General features: G+C 35.9%; 2 protein-coding genes across 8 annotated transcripts in view; one reads left to right on the forward strand and one right to left on the reverse strand.

Moving 5' to 3' along the window:
- ATF7IP (activating transcription factor 7 interacting protein) overlaps positions 1-4,516 on the forward strand; it is a 130,453-nt gene extending 125,937 nt beyond the window's left edge. For all 6 annotated transcript variants that reach the window (XM_077170151.1, XM_077170147.1, XM_077170148.1 and 3 more), the window contains exon 15: positions 3,916-4,516. In XM_077170151.1, coding sequence (XP_077026266.1) covers positions 3,916-4,335 — 420 coding nt within the window. In that variant the 3' untranslated portion in view covers positions 4,336-4,516. The remainder of the gene's footprint in view (positions 1-3,915) is intronic.
- A 4,758-nt stretch (positions 4,517-9,274) lies between these two features.
- Positions 9,275-19,549, reverse strand: part of PLBD1 (phospholipase B domain containing 1) — a 58,897-nt gene continuing 48,622 nt past the window's right edge. For both annotated transcript variants that reach the window (XM_077170155.1, XM_077170154.1), the window contains 5 exons: positions 14,770-14,970; positions 14,521-14,661; positions 12,054-12,239; positions 11,267-11,373; positions 9,275-9,546 (listed from right to left, as the gene is read on the reverse strand). In XM_077170155.1, the coding sequence (XP_077026270.1) occupies positions 9,376-9,546; positions 11,267-11,373; positions 12,054-12,239; positions 14,521-14,661; positions 14,770-14,970 (806 nt within the window). In that variant the 3' untranslated portion in view covers positions 9,275-9,375. The remainder of the gene's footprint in view (positions 9,547-11,266; positions 11,374-12,053; positions 12,240-14,520; positions 14,662-14,769; positions 14,971-19,549) is intronic.

Raw genomic sequence — 19,549 nt, forward strand, 5'->3', positions numbered from 1 at the left:
TGCTGACTTATAAGATAGATTAAAATGCTGTTACTGTCCCTGCTTGGACTCAATGTAGGCAGAAATCTGAAATGGCTTGTCTAGGGCCATATAACTAATGAGAAGATCTGATACTAGAATCCACATCTTGTCACTACAAGTTAAATGTTCACACTGAAACTGGAAAAATTATTAATTGCTTACTCTAAAGCAGTAATTAAATATGAATGTATATGACAAAATATTTAATTGCTCAGTGAACAATTTCAAAATTAACCTAATTTCAATGACAGTTGACCTTATAAAGAAGTATTTCAAAATTTGGTTCATTGAGAAGTAAAGTCTGTACATGAGTATTATAACACTGTTAAAGTAGTTTGATCTCTGTTCTGACAATACTGGATAAACTAAATATTAGCTGTCTTTATTCTCTCCTATTCTAAGCAGAATGGTCTGTCTTTGTAATATTTTAATAACAGCACTGAGTTGTAAATCTCTTGTTTGTAGCAGAACAGGAATCTTATGAATTAGGTTTACTCTGTCCTAAGCCAGAAGAGGAAATGAACAGGCTGTGCATTACGTAGCTGTAGGGGGCGTATTCTTTTAAACAAAACTAAAGTTGCACAGCAGTATGCATCAGCCCCAGAAGTGAGGGAATGGTTTTGTGTTCCACAGGTTACCATTACATATGGAAAATATTTATATCCTTATTTTTACTAAAAATAAAATTTGTACAAATTAATAAAAGGGTAGACAGTTCGCTTTTTGGAAACATAATAAAACTAGGACTAATTATAAATAAGAGCAGAATAAAAATTTTGAATTATAAGACAGCTGTGTTAGCTTGAAGTACGTCATGCAGTGTGATAATTTTTACAAATGTTTGTCAAGTACTATATTTGGCATAAGAACACTCTGTTAGGCTCTTTAAGGAAAACAAAGATGAACAAGACAAGGAATACCCTCAGGCAGCTTACCTTTAATCAAAAAATAGTCCATATGCACAAATAAATTGCTTGAACCAAAATTACCAATTTGCCAAATAAGTAATATATAAATCTTTGATTTGAAAAAACTTAAGGCGTCTAATGTTCATTAAGTGTTTAATAATTAGTGCATGTGTTCTGTGTATAGCAAGCTTCAAAATAATGTGTTCTCTTATATTCTCACGTGGGTTACTTAAATTTCCTTTCCAGAGCTATACATGGTTTTAAATTTCAAACTAAGTTCAAATTAATGAAGTTGAATTGTATTGTTTAAATAAAACTTAATAAACTTATTTTTTTAAATATATGGCACAAATCCTAAAGAATACCTAGGACAATATATAAAATTCTCCAAAGGTTCCATGCATTAGGGTAACTTTCTAGAAACTTACAACCTCCAGATGGATCCCTGTACCAGTTAAGAACTGAAAATTAGAGGGCCCAGCTTCTCCAGAACATCAGGTAGTGCCATCTCCCTACCTCAAATTATTGACAGCTCCTTCCAACATGAAAAAGGTAGAATGGCCATAGCCCAAATACCCCTGAAGAATGGGGAAAAGATCAGATTTGATAGTGGAGTTATACAGAAAGGTAGTTAACAGCGAGTATGATTGCTGAATCATTATATTGATATTTCTTTTAGTCTCCAGTATCTTAGAGCAGCTGAAAGTAAGAACCTAAAATAGTGGGATGGTAATCCATACCAAACTCTGAAATCTGTTCTCCAACTAATTGTTGTGCTGTGCTTTGAAATTTGTTGCTTTTTTTTTGTATATATGTTATTTTTTCACACAAAAAAAGAAAAAAAGTCGATTGTGATGATAAAAAGTACATGTTCCTTATAGCCTCCAATATTCTGGAGTAGCTAGAAGGAGAAATCTGAGAAGATGGCATGGTATGGTAGTCCATGACATACTCTGAGATCTGTCCTGTAACATTATTTGTTGAAGAGTGCTTTGAAAACTGTTGCTTCTTTCTTTCTTTGCTTTGTATATATGTAATATTATACAATTAAAAAAATGGCTCAAAAACAAAAAACTAAAATATGTGGCACAAAACTTTTATTTATATCATCATTTTGCAAATATGGTAACCTATCAAAACTTTTTTTTTTTTTAAATTCCATGTTTATTGTCTTAGAATAAGCTGCACATCTCTCAGGGGTGAAATATTCTTTGAATTTTTAGAAAATGTTTTCCAATGGGAATTTTCAAACATAAAGTAGAGAGAATAGTATAATGATCAGTGTATACCCATTGCCTAACTTCAACAATTATCAGCACATCGCCAATCTTATTTCATTTATGGTGGAACCCATTTATCCCTACCACCTATGCACACGCTATTTTATCTTGCTAACTGCATGTTTATTTTTATATTTAATTACTTTTTTTTTTTTTTTACATAGGCAGGCACCAGGAAACGAACCTGGATCCTCTGGCATGGCAGGCAAGCATTCTTGCCTGCTGAGCCACCATGGCCCACCCTATTTAATTACTTTTGTGATTAAGTGATTTTAGGGGGAAAAAAAGATTTTCGATAAGCGGAAATACAGGAAAATGGACAGTATTTAAATAATTTCTACTTTAACTTTCAGTGAGTTACCTATTTTTTTTTCTTGTTTTCTCCAACTCTACTTTTGCCTTCTTAACTGTGATGAATTGTACCATTTTACAGACATGTGTATGAATATCCAGTAGATACATGGGTTTCAGCCATTGATTTGCATTCTGTGAAATTACTGAGCATATTCTTTTTTTTTTTTATTGTGAAAAATAACATATATACAAAAAACAATAAATTTCCATGTTCATTTTAACAAGTGGTTATACAACAGATTGTAAAGTTTGGTATAGGTTATACAATGTCCCGTGATTTTTCATTTTTTCTTCTAGATGCTCTAAGACACAGGAGACCCAAAGAAACATCAATAGATATATTTTTTAGAAAGTCACTGGGTAGTAAGCTTTGAGAAGGCATGGATATTAAAAAGATACTGTTAGACCTTCACAGAATTCACTATTCAATGTGCAAATTCTGAACTTAATGAAACACGTATTAAAATATTTTTTATAAAATGAATTTCAATTAAAGGAATCTTATATGTTTTATGACTTCCAATATAAAATCAGTGAGGAGGGATATGTTTCACTTGAAAAAAAAGTCACTCATATCCCTACTTCCTGGCTCTTTTATCTTTCTTGAAGAAATTGCTATCAGTGTAGCATTTGTTCATTTTCATCATCTGGTCTCCATCTTATCTTTGCAAATTTATTTTTCACTATTCTTTGCATACCCTAAAAAAGTTAGCACTTGTTCTTGCCCATAAATTCCATCAATTTCCTGTACCCATGCATTCGTTCATGCTTTACCTGTAGGCTAAAAGGTACACAACAACCATTTCTCCCTTTCCAACTCCTGTCTTTCAAGGTCTAATTCATCTCTTTCATGCAGACTGACACAGAGCCAAGAACATAGTAATACGCATTCACTGTTAAATGTGCTTATTTACAAGAATATGGTAGTATCTTTGTCCAAACAGCTTAAAAATGAAAGTACAGTTGCATTCTCAAATTTCTTGATAGACTGCTACATGTGATATTTAAAAATTTTTCCATAACTAAAATTATATAAATTTTACTTTCCTGAAATAGGAATATATAGCCACAGAGAATTAAATCTTAAGTTACTTTGTTAGAAGTAGATGATTACTTTACTGCCTGTCAGAGGGAAACTCAGTATTTTAGATTTATAAAGTATATAGTAAGCTCAGCACCATTGTGTGAAGCTTGGTCATAAATCACCAAATGGAAATTGGTATGGTCGGAAGGTATTATTTCCTTTCCAGATTTCCTTTCTTGATCTCTGTATTTGTTTGTTTGTTTCTCCTAGTATTCTGAAAGTTTTTTCTGTGATGATTATAATTTAACAAGACACTTTTTTTTATCAGGAGCCCCCACGCCCCGTGCACCCAGCACCTTTACCAGAAGCCCCACAACCACCGCGTCTGCCTCCAGAAGCTAGCAGCACATCTCTGCCTCAGAAGCCACATTTGAAGTTAGCACGAGTTCAGAGTCAAAATGGCATTGTACTGTCATGGAGCGTCTTGGAGGTGGATCGAAGCTGTGCCACTGTTGATAGCTATCATCTCTATGCTTACCATGAGGAACCCAGTGCCACTGTGCCCTCACAATGGAAAAAGATTGGAGAAGTAAAGGCACTTCCGTTGCCCATGGCATGTACCCTCACCCAGTTTGTATCTGGCAGCAAATACTACTTTGCAGTAAGAGCCAAGGATATTTATGGACGCTTTGGACCTTTCTGTGATCCTCAGTCAACAGATGTAATCTCTTCTTCCCAGAGCAGTTAAACCTTGGAGCCTTTATCTTTGTTCCACTTTCAAAAAGTTTCACTTTTTGGTCATGTTTTTAATCTTGTGCATGATACCCATTGTAAAATCTACATTCTGCAAGATTTCTTGGACACATATGTGTATACACTACATTTGTTTATAACCAAAAGTAAAATAAACTCAGCCCACAAAGCAAGAATCTATTTTCCTGGACAATTCAAACTTCAGGGTTTTGAAATGTAAATATGCACCTTGCTTTAGTTTTAAGGCTGGGGAATTTATGTGGGTGTTTGTGTTTCTTCCCTATTTATATGTTTATTGCAGTGGAATATCCCATTTTCATTCTCAGATTTACTTCTCTTCCCGTATGAAGAAAGTAGAACAAAGGTTATGAGGTATGTAACTGGCATGCTTCTGCTTCTTAGGAATCTGTAGGATCATAGTCGAATAATTTAACTGGATCTTGATAAAACCCAAAGAAATAAAAAGCAAAATAACTAAAATAGTTTAAAAGGAGGTTAATTTGAACACAGCAAAGGATCTGTTGATCTTTCTTTTATCTCCTTTCCTGGTTTGTTGGTGGATGAAAAGATCTACAATGGCCCCTCCCTTTCCTAATCTGGTCTTCTGTGTTTATTTTGTGCCTTAAAGATTAACTACAAAAATAAACATGGCTATATGTCCATTGTTGTTTACTCTTCCCTTTCAGTCTTTTCACTTTGATTTGTCCTTCATTTCTACCAAATATAACACACTCCTAACCCCCTCAAGTAATTTTTAAGCCAAGGCTTTTGTATATATTTTTCATCTGTGGCATTACTACATTTAATTCCAAGAATTTGACTTATTTCTTCTATGTTTTCTTCTCTGTCATTTTAGTTGTTTTCATTTTTGGTCACTGTTTAAATTGATTCTGTTTAAAGTGGACCAAGAAAAAACTAGATTGTATAAGAAAAATTTATTTCAAATATGTTTTAGTATCCATGCTGCACACTGTTAGTGATTACAAAAGCAGTTCTCATTTACTTTATCACCAAAACTTAATAATCTTTCAAAGAAAGTAACTGGTTAAAGTCACAAAATACAGCAAGCTAAAATATCAAGAGAGAGCCCCATTTCCTCTTTATTCCTATATCATTCTTCCTGTTTTAAACTTTTAACATTCGTTTGATGGTGCCAAGTTGAGTTTGATTTTTACCCTCTTGTTAGTTTTGGAGAGAAGTTAAAGTATATCCTTTGAGGTCATTTGATGTAACAATTAGATATAAACTCCTGTGTATCTCCATTCATTGTCAGAGTTGATACAGTGCAGCTTAGGTCACGGATTTTCATTATGAGTGCCAGAAGTGATAAGTGGGGATAAGGTGTGGTTGGGGTGTTTTTAAAGGAATTAATGGGGTTTGGGAGATAACTTTTCGATTTGTCTTTCCCTTACATATTTGAATGCACATTTCTACCCTTTTAAAATAATAATCATTCAATTGTCCAGGATTTATAATTGCGTATGATCCTATCCCTCTTATTAGTGCTGCTTTGTTTGCAACTTTTGATGGTTTGGAATAGGAATTATTCTAGTTGTAATGAAATTCTCTTTAGAGAAGTTCCCTTTCACTAGTCAGTGTACTGTCATTTTAGTTTTTGAAGTTTAATCAGTGCTAAAGGAACACTGATTGCCAAAATGTTAATGCTCCAAAACCTTCCTTTCACTTTCAAGAAATGAGACCACAGTGAGAAGTGGGGTTTTCATGAATCTAATTTGCCAACCAACTATGTAGATGTTACTCATTCTTGGAATAATTTTAATAATAATGGTAAAGAAGTTGCCAATGTCGTGACATTGAAAATTTTAAAAGGGAGAAATTGGTGATATTCTAGTTGTAAATGAACACCTATTTATTTATATCTGCATGTATATACAATGAAAATACATATGCAGCCTGCAATGGTTGTATTGTTGATTATGTGTTCAAGATGATTCCTGTCCACAGAATAGAAAGCCCATCTTCAAAAATTGTTCTTTATTGGCCTTGTTTTATGGTCATGTGACACCCATTTGCTTACATAGCCTAGGAAAGGGTTCTCTTGATGAATGTTTTTATTTATATTCGTTAATCCCTTAAAAAAACTTTCACTGCATTTATATAATTGGGTGGAGAAAGCCCAGTAGAATGGAAATACTTCATTATTTTATCTATATTGTGTCTTTTCTGTCAAAGGAAAAAAAATTCTCAAATAGTAATCCTGAAAATAGATTTTCTACAGTAAAATACTTAATTTTTTTTTTTATTCTGTATGGTGGAAGTACAAAGAGAAAATTACAGTGCTTTGAGAAAAGATATTGTAAGATGATCTCAAATTAGCTTGCCTTGGAATTTGTAGCTGTATTGAATGTACTGAAAGGTGTGCTAGGCTAGAATTCTAGGCAGTTGTTTTGGGCAGATTTTAATATTGATGAGTGCTGGCTTCTTGACTGGCATGTTTCTTTTGGGAGAGAGAATGGAGAATACAACTAGAAATAGCCACTTAAGACTTTTAGTAATAGTTCACACTCCATGGTACTCTTTTTATTTTATGATAGCTTTCACAAAGTATTACAAATAAGCTCGATTATCCCATTTTGGGAATGAAAGTTTACTTACATTTTTTAGCCTGACAATACTTGTGTAAGTATTGCCCTCTTGGAAATCTTGGAGACTTGTGATATCTCAACCTGAAATGTAGGATGTTTATATGTGATTTAAAGGTAATGGTGATGTTTGTTACTCTCTATTTTGCTCTTTGTCAGAGTAATTTTCACCCTGTTTAAGTATCACTAAGCCTCTTTTTAAAAATTGTGTTCTTGCCACTAAATTTATAAACTACATATATTGACATCTGTTGTTAAAGGTTAACTTTATGAGGTTAACTATATCCCTTTATTTTTCTGGGTTCAATTTTTACAATATGTAGAGTACTGTATACTATTTAACGCAGTTGAAGTTTAATAGAGAGGTGTAGAGTAGAGCTTTCTTTCTTGGAAGATGAATCTTAATTTGGATACCATTTGCCTCACAGAGATGTGTAATCTACACGCTCCCTATCCCCATTACCAGATAATACATTGAAATAAATTACCTAAAGCAAGGAGCTTAGAATCTTACTTAGGTGCATCTGTCAGCAAAACTCCTCAGACAGGCTGATTGCGCCACACGATAATCTTAGTATACTGGATAAATGTTCACTTATTTTTATCATTTGGTCTTTTGCTTTAAATATTCTCCAAATTGTCATTTATGCAGCAACATTAGTGTTACTATTGCATGATACGCATTTATCTTGATCCATGAGTTTTCCAGTACTGTGGAGATCAAGAAAATAATGCCCGTGGTATCCTCATCTCTCACCTTGATACACTGTGATCACAGTAGAATACTTCAAAGACCTTCCAAGTGTTCTCCCAGACTGTCCTTCTTGAACTGTTTCAGTACCCCATGATTATTTTGTTACTTTTTTAACTTTACCACTGACCAAGCATGGGCCTAGTTTTCTTATATTTTCCAGACAAACCCGGTACTAGATTATTGCAAAATGACTGCCTTCCTTACTATTTAATGGACAAACAATGCCTTTAAAAACATTTTTTGGGACAAATTAAAAGACCAGTTAGAGCAATTCTCATGAAGCATCTTGTTAGTGTAGCAGTCATACCTGTTTTTTGAAACTCATATATCCCCTTGAGCCAGCCAATTGGGAAGAAGAGGACAATGCAAACACATTTTGTCTTCTCCTGTTCAAATTATTTTATCATGTTAAAATAAGTTTTTTTTTGTTTCTTTTTTGTAGAGTCAGCTAAGTACCCATCATTTATATTTAAATACCATCCTTTTGTTTTCACCTTTTTCTTGTAAATAAGGTAACTGGGCAATCAACCACCTTTGGGGGATCCAGGCTTTAGTATTTTATCAGCCATTTAAAAATTAAATATAAAAATAAATCCTTTGTAGGAAACTTGCATCCAGATTTTTCTTTATTGCAGCTGAAAATGTAAATAATGAGACAGTGTAAGACCTTCCTAATTCTAATACAGACTGGGCCATAGCAAGTTGCCCTATTTCTATTAGGTTTTGAAGGTTTTTGTGGTTTTTTTTTCTTTTTTAAACTTACAGTAGAGTGGTGTCTGTATAAGTGTTAATTGTAGTGGGGTTTTGTCCAGCAAGCCTGAAATTTATACTTTGAAATAAACTACTGGGTTTCTAACACTCTGTGTGTTGTGATTCATTGTTCTCAGCCCTTGTATTTCTTTTGAAAATCTCATCTTAAGAATCATCTGTTATACCATACAGTATGGCTTATGTAACCTCCTTGGTAATTCCTGGTTCTCAAAACTTAATACAGTTCTCCAGCTTTGAAAGAAAAGTTGCTATGCAGAGTTTCTGCCAGATTGGATATGCTGCTTTTAATGAGTAGAATACAACATTGAGGTTTGCTATATTAGGTGCCTAGCCTGCAATTCAAAAAAACTGAACTGATCCCTGTTAATGATCAGAAAAATCATGAGCTCATTTTCTATTGGAGGTTCCTTTGGAAACACAGCTCCACCATCCCCTAGCGGTTTGTCATTAAGCATATCCTGCCAGGGAAAAAGAAAAGAGCATGGAGGGGTACAGGTGCTTATGGACCAGCCCTGAAAATACTTACTACATTTCAGATTCCATTGGCTGGAACTCAGTGACATAGCTCATCTACTTAAGAAAACCTGGAAGATGTGTTCTAGCTGTGCAGCCAGACAGAAAAGTTGTAGATGGATTTTGGTGAACAAGGAAGACATTTCTACCATACCCTCTTTGTGGTACATAAGTGCGTATGCTGAAGCCTGGTATTGTTATTATAAATAATATTCCTCTACAGTGCTCCCCTCCCCTCTGTAGTGAATGTTTGCTGTTAATAACAAGCATTGGAAAATGAAAGGGCCAAATAATGAATTTAATGTATTTTATTAAGATTAATTCTGAAAGGAAAAACAGCTAAAATAATGCCTTTGGTATGTTATTTGCAGCCTTCTATACCCTCATCTCCATTTTATGTCAAAATTGGTTTCATGGTGACAAAATCAAAATTGTACGCCTCTGGCATACCCTGATGGAGAGTTTTGTTGAAACGGTTCCAGTGAAAAACAGGGAGGCCCCCTTGTACGGTGGGACCACTGATGGCATAGGCTGTGTACTGTGATGCTAGATAGATATCTGCTACCTGGAAGGAGAGAGGAGGGGGACATTTTAGAAAACCATGTGTGGGGGGAAAAATCCATGACCATTTTTTCTGCCCACTTTTTCAAAGTCATTAATATTAGCCCCTTTTAAAATCAAATTTCCTTGCAACTTTCCATATATCTTTAATCTCCAGGATCCACTTGGCATTCAAATGTAGGTTGACTTGTAGAAGTGTGTTAAATTAATGGAACTGAAAGTATGAGATCTGGAATCATCTTACTCATGTTTAGGATTCCAGCTCCAAAACTTATCTTAAAATTACTTAATCCTCTGTGACTCAGTTTTCTCATATGTAAAATGGGAATTAATCAGAGCAAATTCTTAGACGAGTGTAGAATATAGTTAAGTCCTCAACAAATGTTATTAATCAGGTCTATAACAGATTTAAGTAGAAGTAGCCCCATATCAAAAAATGAAGTCCATGGTTCTCAAAAATGCCCAAACACTGGGCAGCAGCAGATCTCAACCTTAGGTAAAGAACATGTCTCATAACTTCTGATTTTCCCCACTATTTAAAAGGACTTTAAAGAGAGAGGTTAGATTTTTAAAGCATTTCTTTCAACAAAATCCTGTTTAATGAAAAAGTACTAAGCTCCTGTCTCCAGAAGAAAGTAAACTCCCCAGTGAAATCTGGCAGGTGAGAGAGCCTGCCTTGCATTTTCCCAGGCAAAGTAGTAGAAGTAATTTTCATTAGGTATTCTGACATGTGGATATACAGTACTTTTCTTACACTTTACTGAATATTTGCAAATGCTATTAAAAACAAATCGAAAAACATTCAGTGGGGCTTTATGTGTGCCATTTTCTCTATATCCACTATCTTTTTTTTTTTTACATTGTACAGCATACTGAGAGTCATTAAGGCCAAAGCTTTGCTACCATCATATAGTTAAAAGTGGATTGAGCTGGAACTCTACTACTCTAAAGCATCTCATATTTAAGCATTAGACTAAAAATAGCATGTAGATGGGGTCTGAGTTCTTTTCTTCGTTTTCTGAACTAAAGATAGAATGATCAGCTTCTAACTGGTTTGTTCCAGAATTAAGAGACGTTGCCCCCAGCCCTAAGTGTGAAACAATATGGCAGAATGATTCTTTTCACCAACAAAGTGGCTAACTCATACCCTTGGATATCCCAAATTCAGTAGTGTGCAGGTAAATACTCAACAACCAACAATCTGAAGGAGAAAAAAAGGCCCTGACTTGTAGTGTTTGCTGATTTCCCGGGTATAAATACTCCCACCGTGGTGATTTCATGTATCAACATGTCAATTGGCTTTAAAAATGGACTCTTGTTTAAATCCAGCTTTAGTATACCACTGCAAACCCATGTATCATCTCTAGTATGAGACACTGCAGCTAATATGGGGAAGATCCTTTAGTGATTAAGGCATTTGGCTCTTCAGCTAAATTCAATTCATATTTAAAATGAAATCACATTGCTCTTAATAATATGTTCGTTGGACTTTGGGCCAGTCTGAGAAAACAGAAACATTATGAGACTCCGTGACTTACTATTAAGTGGCACAGCAGACTTAGGCAAAGGAACCTACAACCAAAATCTCTGAAAAACCTATTCCTAAAGTGAATTATGGTTAGAGACATTACTGTGCTTTATGCCACCCAAAACTTCTGCAGTTTTGCCTTTTAATAGGCCTAGGTGCTTTAGGAAATCAAAGTCATAACTCAATAGCATGTTACCTTTGTGTCATAGCAACCCCCAGGGACTGGGTGCTCTGAGTTCAGGTCCTCACGGCAGCAAATAGTATTGCAGGGATCATTCTTACTATAAGGATCATCCTTATAATCTACAAAATAGTGGTGGGGGAAAAGAGTAAGTGTTGGTTTGTCTGAGATACTGATCAGCAGTAAGCTGTTGGAACCTGTTAAAGGTTTGATAATCAGACTTCACTCCTCACCCCAGGTTGCTCCCAGATACAGAAGTGTCCTTTGGCTTGTACTAGAAAGAAAACTGCTAGACCCCTGCCCCAGGCCCCAACTGCCCCCAGGAACTTCACACAGGAAAGAGTGGATGTAAAAAAAGATGATAGATGATAAGTGTGTATGAATCAGCATGTAAGAGTTTTTCTAACAAAAATACAAATTTAATTTTGACATAGTTTATCAAAGATAAAAGTATTTATGAGTGATTTTGGTCTTTGTAGCTACTTTTATCCTTGAAAGGAAACCTGTGTTTGGAAAGAAAAAAAAAAAGTACCCTGGCATGGGTTATTACTTTTGCGTTTTACATATGATTTTTACAATGAAAAAATGTGCAGAATCTTCTTTCTTGCCATTTTATAAAGGAGGACAAAATTCTATTTGTAGAGCATAAAATATGTAGAATATCAATTGAATATGAACTACTTAATTCAATAACTTCTTTATAATTCCTTCTAGTACAGAGATGATAGACTTACATGGATTCTTTATCCATAGGGAAGAAAAGGAGTTTTGAAGAATGATTCTTGAGAAATGTGCTACGTACTGTTGTATCGCATGATATATTTCATGGACTCCATATCAGTCACTTTCCCTTGGTCCCGCCGGAAGATTTTGGCTCGTGGAGCCAGTTCATAAGAGAAGTCCAAACCCAGCTTCTGAACTAACATTGGATAGCCACTCCAGTTGTAGATTTTTTCATGGAAAGGGATGTTGTAGGAGGGCCAGTATCCTGATTTGGAATGGAAGGGAGGGAAGATTAGGGGTGACAGGGAAGGAAACAGAAAAGAAGAGAGAAGGAATAAAAGAAATGTTATCAATGGCAGTTTATTTTGAAACTTGGCACAGGTGTGTGATTATGAAATGTTACTACAAGGAAAATAAAGTTTGTGAATACTGGCAGCCAAAATGATTTTTTTTTTTTTTAATTTGCAGAATTGGCATAAGTCTAGATTACTATACTCTGGAAAAAGAGCATCAGAATTCTTTGGTTCTCACCCAAAACCCTTAAAGTCATCTATATAGCAGGAAATAACCTTATTCTGTAAAGCAAAATGAAGGATAAAGCAAAGTATTCTAGGAAGATCATCTAAGTGCATTTGGTTACTGGCATGCCAAAAGATGGTTTCATAATATGGCCATAAAAGAGAAGAGGCCAGATGCTAATCATGAGATAGTGGAAGAACACAGCACTGGAAATCAGAAGATCTGATTTCTAGGCTCAGGGCTATTAAACTAAGTCTCAGGCAGTTATCTAATTTTTTTTTCCTTTTTAAAAACTTTTGGTGGCATGTGAGGAGGGGTAAGGGGAGTCCATAATATGAAAGAATTGGAAATGATGTTCAAGATGCCAGCAAGCATTTAACTTCTTTGATTCTAAGCGTTCATAAAGGCTTCACTCAAAGCTTTCTGGTGGGCCAAGGACACAGCCTATCAGTCACTAAGCACCCAACGTGTAACACAGCTCTAGTACAAGCAGCATTTCAGAAACATTCCAGATTTCAGTCGGTATAGACTTTAGTACTAAATCAGTCAACATAGGAATTTCTCCATTGTTCTGGGAATGTTTTTCCCATATTCTTCTCTTGGACCTTGTTTGCCTTTCTACATTTTAATAGTTGTATAGGACTCCTATGCTGGGGTGAGATTATTGAAACAAAGCAAATGACATGACATTTAAACTTGCTAATTCTGAGACACAGAGCCAACACTGCGAAAAGTTCAGATAAGGATGACATTGAAATTACCAACTAAAATCCAGGTTTATTGCTAGAATATATCTAGGTTATATAGATATGCAGCCTGGTTCTTCTACTACTAGGTGTATGACTTTGAACAAATTATTTAACCTCTCTGTGCTTCAGTTTCTTCATCTATAAAATATGAACAGTGATAGTATTTATTATCTTATAAGGGTTATTGAGAGTATTTATTATCTTATAAGGGTTATTGGGAGCATTAATTGAATTCAAGTAGATGGAGTTCTTTAGAATAGCACCTAATATATGGTAAAATTAGATGAATATTAACTTATAATTATTATATTTCCCTTTATGAGATCAGTTCAAATGAATGACAAAGTGGCTGCTTTAGTCTCATTTTTATAAAGCTTCATAATTTACAAAAGCACTTAAAACAGAGTATCTTGTGTAATATCACAACAACCCTATGAAGTATAACAATTACCATCCCTCTTTACAAAGGAAGAAAAGAGGTTCAGAGAGGCAATAAAGACTATAAAATAGTTTGAGTCAAATGAGGTCAGATTAGGTCAGATTTTGCTACCAAATGAACTAGGATGACCAAAAAACAAAAACAAAAACTGTAAAAATTTTGGGTTAGAGTTTTTGCAAAACCTCTAGAAAATGCAAATAAGTGATTATGGATTGGTCCCATTACTATGATGCTTAACAGATGAAGAAAGCGAGCTGAGGGGTTGGTGAATTTTTCTGAGACTTTGGGAAGTAAAGATTCAATCTTTGGCTGTATGACTCCAAAATCAGGTCTTCAAATGTCTTGTGCTGTGTTCTTGCCCTCCAGAACTGTCTTCTCTGACCCTTACCACTGATAACAGTTTCACCTCTTCAGTCTTACTGCTGGGCTTGGGATACTGGACCATATACTGTTCTTAGCATTCTGGGTTTTGGTGCTGCTTTAAGTGCCTCACTTTCTTACTAGACAGAGTTCCTTGAGGGTGCACAGTTTTGTGTTCGATGTCCCCACGTTTCCATGATTTGCTAAATTGAAAGAGCTTTATCCAAAATCTCAGAGAGGAGATAATATTAAAGCCATGAAAAAACATAAGGTTGTGAATGCGTGTATCATCCCAATCTGCACATTGTCACATATTTGAGGCAGAGGTTTTGTATGTTGTGCCAAACCCATTAAGCTTTCCTAGTGTAAGTGGCAATGGCATTGCCGTCCTCTCTTCCCCATCACACACTTGCCCACCATATATGCACACATGTATACACACTTATCACATCTCCAGACTTCTAGCGTGAAGAAAATACCTCTCCGTAGAACATCAGTTTGTTCGGAATATTCTACATATGTAGGAATTTGCTCTACAACGTAGAGAGTGCCACTGCCCAGGCTGTGATTCAGTTTTACTTTCTTCAGGTCCAAGACCATGTACTGATTGTTATAGGTACCTGAAATATTGGGAGAGGTGAAGTCAGAGCCATGAGTATAGCTTTATTAGTCAACCCCAGATCTAAACTTGGGCATATACCTAAAAGTTATTCTGTAGGACCACTTACCAGAGTTGAATTTTGAAAAGATTTCTGCCCACATGTTGCCACTATTTGCCATCATATTGGCCACACGGACTCTCTGCCAGGCCAGGAGGGCCTGGGGTGTCACCAGCTTTAGGAGCGTTTTATTAAACACACTGTTTGTGGTCTGCAGCAATACCAAACCACTGCTCAAAATGTAAAAGTCATCCAGAGACTCCAAAAATCCTACAGAAAAGAAACATACAAATAAGTATATGTGTACATGGAATACTGAGCCATAATTATTAGTAAAGAGTTTTGTATACCCAACATAGTTAGCAAATATGTAGCAATTATTATATTATCATCTGCGATAGCTTCTCCTAGCTTTGACTCATATCTCCGGTACTACCCAACTGTTGCTCACAGAGGAGCCATGTGGACCTCTACCACTGGATTCTCCATAAACATTTATTATTTTATGATTTGGGATGATAAAAATCTATCATAACCAGGTATTTTCCAAGTTTCCAAAATGATTAATAGGAATAAATCCCCACTTGCCAGGATTTTGCAGGAGGACTTTTGATTAGGGAGGGACATTAGCAGGGTTCAGTGTTGGCTAGTAAGAGGATAGATGCCTTCTTTTCTTTCTACTTTCCTGTATTTTACAAATTTTTTATAAGTCCACATGATTTTTACAAATGGAAAAACATCTACATTTATAAAAGTGGACATGGTTTTTCAACTAGGTCCTTGGCACACCAGTTGATGCTTTTTATAAATGTTGGAAGCAACACAAAAAAATCAAATAAGTCTTTTCTGAAGGCTTATTTTGTAGTTAGCCCATGCTGACTGGGGTGGGGAAAGAGTATCAGATACAGCTGTCACAGTGAGAGAGAATATATTGTCATCAATATCTAACAGTAAAGAACAAACTGTCAGTTCAAAAGAATTTCAGAAAAGGGCCTGGTCAGAAGGTTAGAAGGGACCAGAGTGATTAGCTCCCAAACTTCCACCATTTTAATAAACATTTTACCATTTTTGCAATATTTAGTACCCTCTGTACTATTGCTAACTTGATATATATATATATATATATATATATATATATATATTTAAAATGACTCCCTCTTCAAACTTGAAATACTTAGCCTTGTCATATAACAATAATGTATATTATTGCTTTTGATTTTTAAAAAATGTGTGAAAACAAATGCATTTCTACTAAAGTTCAAAAATACTTGAACATGTACAATCTAAAATCACCTCCCTAGCATTATCCATGCCTCCCATTTAGCAACACCAATATAGCCACTGCTGCCATTATTGGGAAGAGGAAAATGAGGCTAAGAGAGGTGATGAGATCTATCCTAGATCATGGCAGATCTGAGCCTAGAATGCAGTTCCTCAAATCTAATCTAGTGCTCTTTCCACTAAGTCAGAACTCGTAGGCTCAACCTTCTTCATAGCTATCCCTCCTCTGGCTTAATGAAGGCTGGAAGGAGGATGGCTTCAAAGGGGAAGACCTGGAACTGAGCTTCAAGCTTGTGCAAGAAATGATTAGAGAAAAGTGAGCATTACAGGCGGGAACAATAATATGAACAAAGCTGTACAGCAAGAATGGCTGTGGCATAGGTGAATGAAGTTAGGAGATTTAGGGGCTGGGAAACATTAAAAAATACAGCTGGAAAGCATTCACTCAACAAATGTGTTATTGTGCATCTACTCTAGGCCTGGTATGGGACAGGCAGGGAGGTAATCTGTAAAAATAAAGGGGTCACCTGAAAGCTAAAGATATGGCTTCAGAGCGTGGATGAGAGTCAGAAGGCCAGAGTTTTATTCCCTGCACTGCTACTAAGTAGTTTGACAATTCTTGCTTTGCCTTAGGGGTCCTTGTTTACTGATTCTTCTGATTACACTGGACTAAAGTATTCCTAATTTCTAAGTAGGAAATTTACATGCTGACAGCAGTGTCCAACTAACTCCAAATGAGCATCCGCAAATCTGCCATTAGCCTACCCAGAGGTTTGTGTGAACAGGAAAAAGCTGTACACTCTAGGCAGGTACAAAATTTGGTAAGTGAATGGCATGCTCAAATGAAATTGTGTCTATCGGCAGACACAGCTTGGACAAAGAGACCACAATTTGGCAAGCAGAGCACAGATTTCAATGACCATTTATTCTATTCTTGGGCTGGTACCCTTAGGCAGTGCTCAAACTGTACAACTTTACTTGGCAACTTTAAGGAAGCGCTCTGGTAGAAAATCCTCATAGGATAGAATGCTGCATTTCTGACATAGACTACTAATTTACTTCTTGCTGTAGCAACCTCTATGGACACCAGAGGGCAGGCGTTCCTTGATATGTGTGAGTGACTAATACTAATATATTAGGACAAATACTTCATTCTTGAGCAAAACTATTAAAGAGACTGGACGATGGAAAATGTAGGCCACCCAGAGTTCTGGAACAAAGAGCATTAACTGGATTGAAAAACCTATAGTCAAGGAGGCTGATTCTGTAAGTTTAGTTTATGATAGCAAGGAAAAGGTCTAGCGAAAGGACAAAGTCACAGCGACAATGCATTTTAAGAGAGGCAGTGTTTTTGACTATATAAAATTATATTCTTGTTCTAATCTGTCATTACCTGCTTTGCAAGGAAAAAGCAAAATACTCCAGTGTTTTTGAAAACCAGCCTGTAAAAAACATTTCATTGAAAGCATCTTGCTAAATTTAAAAAATTCTGACTATTAAAAAATAAAAAGGTTAATAAATCATCTTGGTTAATAAATCATCTTTTAAGACTTAAAAAAAGCACTTGAGTCACAGAAAAAAAGAAAAAAAAACAGTGACCACTATCCTCTGATGCCATTTAGATCATTTATGGCATCCAAAGTCCTGCAAAGTTTACCTTTATTACGTACCCATATAAGTACAGTTATAATGTGCTCAATTGCACATTGCATCATTAGTTGCTCCAAAGCCCAGAAAATGTAAACCAAACACACTCCTTTCTAGAAGTGTGGAGTCATTATTGATCATGGACATATATAATATAATAATTCAGTGTCAGCAACATGGATAGTGATAGTAAAAATAGCTGGGGTACATTTTTTTTCACCCTTGTTTCTATCCATATTCTTTGGAATATGACTTTGCAGGCTCCTCCCATCAAGGTACATTGTCTATTTCCCGGTCGCTTCAATCTGACCTGGATTTGTTATTTTTTCAGCTATTAGAATGTGCCATTTCTGAGTCTAGACCTCAAGAGCTCTCACGTGCTCAGTTTACCTCCTTGTAACTCTGTCACTGTCTTATAAACAAGTCCAGTGCACCCTAGTCTCTAGGATGAGAGACCACATGGCAGGGTTGGGGGGGGTCCAGTTGTCTCAGCCAAGGAGAGCCTATAGCTGGTCAATCCCCAAACATATATGAGAGAACATCTAAGATCAGAGAGCTGCCTACCCAATCACAGAAGCATGGGTGGGCCCAATAGACAGCCTCTATTCTAGAAAGACCCACATACCTGACCTCTGGATTCAAAAGCAATAATAATCATATATTGTTTTAAGCCACAAAGTTTTGCAGGTTATTTTTGCACAGTAATAGCCAACTGCCACAATACTAGTAATCCAAGTATACAATGTATTTTGCTTTGAAATGTCTTGCTGCCATTTGATTTTAACACAGAGAGATGTGATACTTAGAGAATTCTCTCTCTCTTTTTTCTTTTTTTAAACTAAGTAACACATCTGTACCATACTCAAGTTTTCTGCTCAGTTTCTTCCTGCTGCTCAGGACAGAGAGCCTCTCTTCTCAGACTTGTAGAAGGCACCAAATTGCACTGGACTAAATGCTTTCTCTAAGTCACTCAGATAGCCAGTCAACAAATGTTTATTGAATAAATACTATATGGCAGGCACTGTGCAGTGGTTCTCAACCGAGAGCCTGTTTTTTCAAAAAGGACAAGCCCAGGCTACCCTCCCTGGCCCCTCTGCATCTCCCTCAGAACCACGTGTTGTTTGCAGCAGGAAAATCTGCTTCCTCATCCTAAGAAAAGTGAGCCTGTGAGACATCCTGTTATTCCAGAACACAAAATCCCACAGCCCCAGTTTTTGCCTACTCCACAATGGACATGGTCTTTCTCCCTCCCAGAATGGCATTTTCCCTTCCCTTCCTGCTGAGATCCTAACTGGCATCAATAAGTCTCAACTTCTCTTCCAATAATTATCCTTCAAACAAGTTAGTATTTATTGAGCCCACTTTTGTCTAATCTTGCAGTAGGAATATGGTTGACAGAAGTTTCATGCCCCTTATGTATTCAAGCATATCAAACTCTTCCTCTGGTTATCTGAATACCATGCAGTATCCACATGAAGGAATTAGTACATTCCTTAAAGTTGAAATTTGTTTTTCTTCACTAATAAATTATCTTATTTCATTTAGGTTATATTTATTTGTTTATTTTTTTCCCTTCCATCTACCCCACAGCATGTAAGCTTCATGAGGGTAGGGACATTTCCTGTCTTGTTCACTGGTTTGTCTCCAGCACCAAAAAAAGTTTGACACATAGTAGGTGCTCAATAAGTAACTGTTGAATCTAAGGGGAGAAAGAGAAGCCAGTGACAACTAACATTTACTGTGTACCTACTGCCTACTTTGATTTAGATACCTTGGTATAAAAGGATAGATACTATCAATTAATCTTCATAACCAGAGATAACAAAACAGCATAGTCCAGAATCAAATCTAAGACTGACTTTCAACACCTGCCTTTTCTACTACACTATGTGCTTCACAACCATGACAGGAACAGATATGG

This window comes from Tamandua tetradactyla, chromosome 7 (genome assembly GCF_023851605.1).
Source record: "Tamandua tetradactyla isolate mTamTet1 chromosome 7, mTamTet1.pri, whole genome shotgun sequence".
NCBI lineage: Eukaryota > Metazoa > Chordata > Mammalia > Pilosa > Myrmecophagidae > Tamandua > Tamandua tetradactyla.